Here is a 4,992-nt window from a genome sequence, read left to right on the forward strand (position 1 = left end):
CTTTCAGTGTTGTGCCAAAAAGTGTTGAACTGTGAAATGCAATATTTCCATCAGCTCAACAAACATCAGCAAACACACAAACACACATTTCATGGCTGATGATGCTTAACTGAATTATTTAGACTATCTATTGATATGTTTGTGTTTGTAGTACAACTTATCCTATTTGATCAAACTACTATGAAAGTTTTATAAAAGGGGTTTTTTGTTGTTGTTCTTTTGCTATGTGAGGTTCAGAAATTCTCACTAGTCTTTTCCAATGTCAAGATTTCTGTCAGTGTATGCTCAAATATGGGAGTTTACAGTACTGCCTGAATTTCTCTTCATACTTTTAAATAGCCAAGTCGTGGAGATTTTTTTTCTTGTGTCCCAAATTACAGATTCAAATTAAATTTTTATCGTAAGAAAGGAACATGAACGTTTCATCTTTAATAGTTGCTGAGATATTCATGTTCAGACATGGCCTAAGATTTCAAAGAGTGAAAATCATATTGGCAGCGCCTCCAACTGCCCAAATAACTCTAAAATTTTGTGTGTTTCATTAGTGTGGTATAATCACTGATGCTGTGAAGTAACTAGCTGCATTTAGTCACAGTAGTTTTTACACTCCTCCTTCACGCTGCAGCTTTCTCTGTAGAGCACAAGATGCAAGCAAAGTCCAAGTTGTGTACTATTGGTCTTAAAACGTGTACAAGATCATCTTTGATCAAACTGATTCAGTTCTGTACTATTTATATATGAAAAATAAACACTTTTTTAAAAATCTTAGATCATTTTATGTACAGTGAGATGGAGACTTAATACCATCTGTTTTTTAGACCTTTCTGTTCATTTAGAAAATTTCCAGGGTGCCGCTGAGTTGTCCAAAAAGTTACCTCCTGTCTTCTTTTTGCAACCACATTTCCTTGATGGAAATGTCATATGGTCAAGGAAAGGAAGGAAGAAAAATGAATAAGGACTTCCGAAAAGAGATGCACAATGCAGAGTGTAAAAATGCAATTAAATTAGACTCTTTAACAGTGTGACAATGTCCAGAAGATAGACTGTAGACGTGTTCTTATCATGGTGTTTCATGCAGGCCACATACTAGAACCCTGAAAGAAAAAGTATGATTTCATGTTTGGATTTTTGAATTGTTCAAGGAAATGGAATATATATAATATATAGTAGATAATGGAAACTGAGCTATTGTGATCTCAAATGCACTTTGATAATATCATTTAATATCATGATGTCATGTAGAGAGCCTGTATAAATCTGTTCTTGAAACTGTGATCAGAAACAGATTCTGTTACAGCTGTGGGTTTACCAGCATTTCTATATCTATCTATTTATTTAGATTATAAAACATTTTTTAGTGTGATTACATACATCAGTTTGAGATTTTTAATCTCAATGAGATTTTTTACCTGGATAAATAAAGGATTAATAATAATAATAACAGCATGAACAGTTAGTGTGATATTCTGTTATCACACTAGCATCAAATTATGTCACTTTTACTGAAACCTGTGATTCATGGATTTGTATTAGACCTGACTAACATCATTTTCCTAGTCTACAGGATCACCATAATATTATTAGTCATCATCAGCATCATTTATCTCGAAAAAGTGAGATAAGAGTAAAGCTTCTGAGTGAACGTCTGGGTTTAGATCAGAATGGTTCTGCTTTCTTAAAAATATCCAGTCTTAATTTTTGCTTTTACATTTTATTTAATGCAACTTCAGACAAAAACATAAAAGATAATCAAATCATCCTTCCCGATAGAAGACAGAAATTGATTCTACCAAAATAGAATATTACATATGAAAGCATTAGCGAGGCATCAGTCACTGAAAAGAAGTTAAAAACATATTAGTTCACAGTTTGGTTTCACACTCTCAGACCTGCACACTGTAGCTGTGGTTGTTGAACACAAGATAGAAGCAAAGTCCAAGTTGTGCTTTGTCACTTTTACGGCATACAAAACACACGATACTGCCAAAAGAACTTTAAATGATGTAAGATCTACAAATAAATAAGACTAACAGGAAAAACACGAGAGAATATTTAACATAAACTGTGCTACTTTTCATCTGAAAGAAAGAGGGATAAAAAAAAACCTCAAAATATACTGTTACAGACTAAACAGAATAAACCATTTCATAAAAAGACCAGCTCGTGATGAGTTAACGCCAGCCTGTTAATGCACTACATGAAGAGAAACCATATGAGGAGTTATGTTCATAAGGAGGAATGTTTGAGAGGGTCGTGAAGGAGCACTGGCTCATTTAACCCTCATATCTCATCAAGGTTATTATGTTGAAGTTAACTGAAAAGGTTTCAGTCTTCATCAGCTTCACCAAACGTGACAACAGTCGTTACAACTAACGTTTCAACAAATTTAATGATGAGCACATGGGGAACATTTTCTTTATGTTTGCCAAACACTGAAGTCTCCTCAGTCAGATCTTCAGACAGTGGAAGCTCTGGAGATGAAGGAGTCGACAACTTCAGGGGCTGCAGATTAAAAGAGCAGAACAGAAAAACACTGATGGTGAGTAAGAAACATGAAATCTTCTCTGGATTAAAGATTATTGTGTTTTATGTTGCTAATCATCTTCTCTAATCCTGGACTGGAGGTGTTACACATTTATCCTTGCGTTCTGGGGTTCTCACTTTTTATTCTTAACACAGTTACTGTGTGGAAAAAGTTTGTGGTTACTATAATCATCCATCATGTCCCTAATGGATAATGGATAACTTCAAGAAAGCAAACACTCAGAAGCACAAGGAAAGTCAGTGAATAATAAAAAAGCTGTTCTCTGGAATCCCAGAGTAAAATTTTAGAGCTGAAAATGAGCTCCATAGAATCAACTGCTAATTTTCTGAGCACTCTGTGCGGTTGTATAAGTAGCTGAATAAAGATGATGTTGACTAGCTATCGCAGATCATCCATAATTGAGTCAAAGTGCCTAATAACCCTATTAAGATGAAGCTTTATGGTTTTATATGGGAGTATGAAACATTCTGGATCAACAGTAAAGAATGAAGCACACTCACCTGCACATTTCTTTGTCCTCCTGATGGATCAACTCTGTCGCTTTCACTCAAACTCATCATGGAAACATTAACTGGAGGCTCTGGGTTGTTGTTGACTTTGTTACAGAGTGAACATTTAAAAGACTTTTTCCACTTCTCACATTCTTGCACACAGCCGTTACAGAAGCTGTGGCCACACTGCAGCACCGCAGGCTCAGTGCAAACATGTGAACAAAGTGGACAACAATCCTCAATGAACGCTTCATCACTCCAGCTTAAACCACTGTTGGACTCTTCATCTGTCTTTGTGACTTCAGAAGGCTCTTCATCGACTTGATCTTCAAAGCCTGAATCTTCACGTTCTCGAACTTTAAAATCTAGAACTTCATCATTTGGATCTTTGTGACTCAGCACTTGAGGCCAATCTGGTGCAAATTTAAAAAGTACGTTAATAAAGGGTAAAGAAATAGAAATGGTATGGTTCATTTAATCACATTAACTGCTTAGTAACAAACAAATCGTTGCAGATCAATGAAGATTTAAATGTTTGCATGATGCACAGATACAGATTGTGCCTTGCACACAGACAAACCCGCTGTACAACAACATTTTACCTTCAGTGAAGTTTACTGTGAGGCTGTGGTGTTTAATGCTCCTCAGTTTTTCCATTGTAACATCCACAGCATCTTTCTCATTAATCTCTACCGGCTTGTCCACAGTTTTCTCTCTGAAAGTATTCTCTAGGTCGCACATTGTTGGATTCTCTCTCTCGTATGCTGTGCAAAGCCAATGAAATGTAGAGCTGTGGGCTGATGGTGAAAGTCCAGAAACAAGACATTAGAATTAATTTATAGAAGAATTAAATTTTATTTAGGCTTAGAAATTGGGTTTTTTTTTACCAGCAGTTTCTGGCTGCATAGAATTACAGTGACAGGTTAGAGTAAGGATAAAGTCACTAAATTTTCTATTAAAAGCAAGAAAAAGAAAAAAGACAGGAAGCAGAAAATTTACGCCTGGTTTGTTTTACTCTTTGAAAAGGTTCTCAAAGTTTCAGCTCTAAGTGCCAATAAAGGAGCCAACATAGGACTTATAGTTGTCTAAACATTACTGAGGTGCATTAACAGCTGCTGTACTTTGCATAATGAGGAATTTATAGCTCATCATCTGTCTGCAGCTGTGAGAGCATACTAGCTGCAGAAAGTGACCAGAAGTCAAAGCCCACACAGTACAAAATTTACATTTTTAACTTAAAATAGATTTTAAAATGGAACAAACTTATTAATTTGATGCTCACCTTTGTCTTTCAGGCTAACTCCAAGTAGCTCCTGGTGTTTTCCTGTGTAGAGCTGGTCTTTCACTCTTCAAATAACCAACAACTTGCTCACCTTGCTCAAGTTATTAGGAACAGAAGGGGGCGGGGCTGCTGTTTGTTAATGTGGTTTCTCTTTAATGCGATTGGTCAAAGTAAGCGGACAAACTAACCTCTCGACTTGCCCCTGTTTTTGCAGGGGCAGATTGAAGGCGATGTTAAATTGTTCATTCACGGTTCTAATTATTTGACATAATTTATAGTAATATGACAACTATAAATATGAATATTCAGCAAAGCAAACATCATGACACAGAGTCATCTGTCAATTTAAGAAACTAATAATGTCAAATTTATTATTATTTCTAGATTTTGCCATTTTTTCTTACTTTGGGTTTGTGTCAGATATCTGTTGTTATACCTCTTGAAGCCACACAAGACGATTTCTATAACAGTACATATGAGGGTATTTGGACAATTAGTAGCTATATATTTCATGCCATGTAATGATATCACTGTGTCTGTGGAGTCAGGGAAATATAATTTAAATTTTCACAAGTATACCTGCATGACACTAAGGACAGTTAGCAAGTTCTAGGGAACAAGAAAGTATTTATCTTGCAGAGCTGAAGAACATATGTATATATGTTATAAGAGCA

General features: G+C 35.6%; 1 protein-coding gene across 1 annotated transcript; it reads right to left on the reverse strand.

Moving 5' to 3' along the window:
- Positions 1-1,714: 1,714 nt before the first annotated feature.
- LOC147323599 (uncharacterized) lies at positions 1,715-4,353 on the reverse strand. The gene is made up of 4 exons (XM_086304801.1): positions 4,319-4,353; positions 3,639-3,833; positions 3,046-3,449; positions 1,715-2,502 (listed from the first exon to the last, which is right to left on the reverse strand). Exons 2-4 carry the CDS (start codon positions 3,775-3,777, stop codon positions 2,326-2,328), a joined length of 720 nt encoding a protein of 239 aa, XP_086160927.1. The 5' UTR covers positions 3,778-3,833; positions 4,319-4,353; the 3' UTR covers positions 1,715-2,325.
- Positions 4,354-4,992: the final 639 nt, after the last annotated feature.

The sequence above is a fragment of the Aulonocara sp. 'chitande type north' Nkhata Bay genome, linkage group LG8, assembly GCF_057382095.1.
Source record: "Aulonocara sp. 'chitande type north' Nkhata Bay isolate Kocher_YH1m ecotype deep benthic linkage group LG8, A_spYH_male_GT1.1, whole genome shotgun sequence".
Taxonomy (NCBI): domain Eukaryota; kingdom Metazoa; phylum Chordata; class Actinopteri; order Cichliformes; family Cichlidae; genus Aulonocara; species Aulonocara sp. 'chitande type north' Nkhata Bay.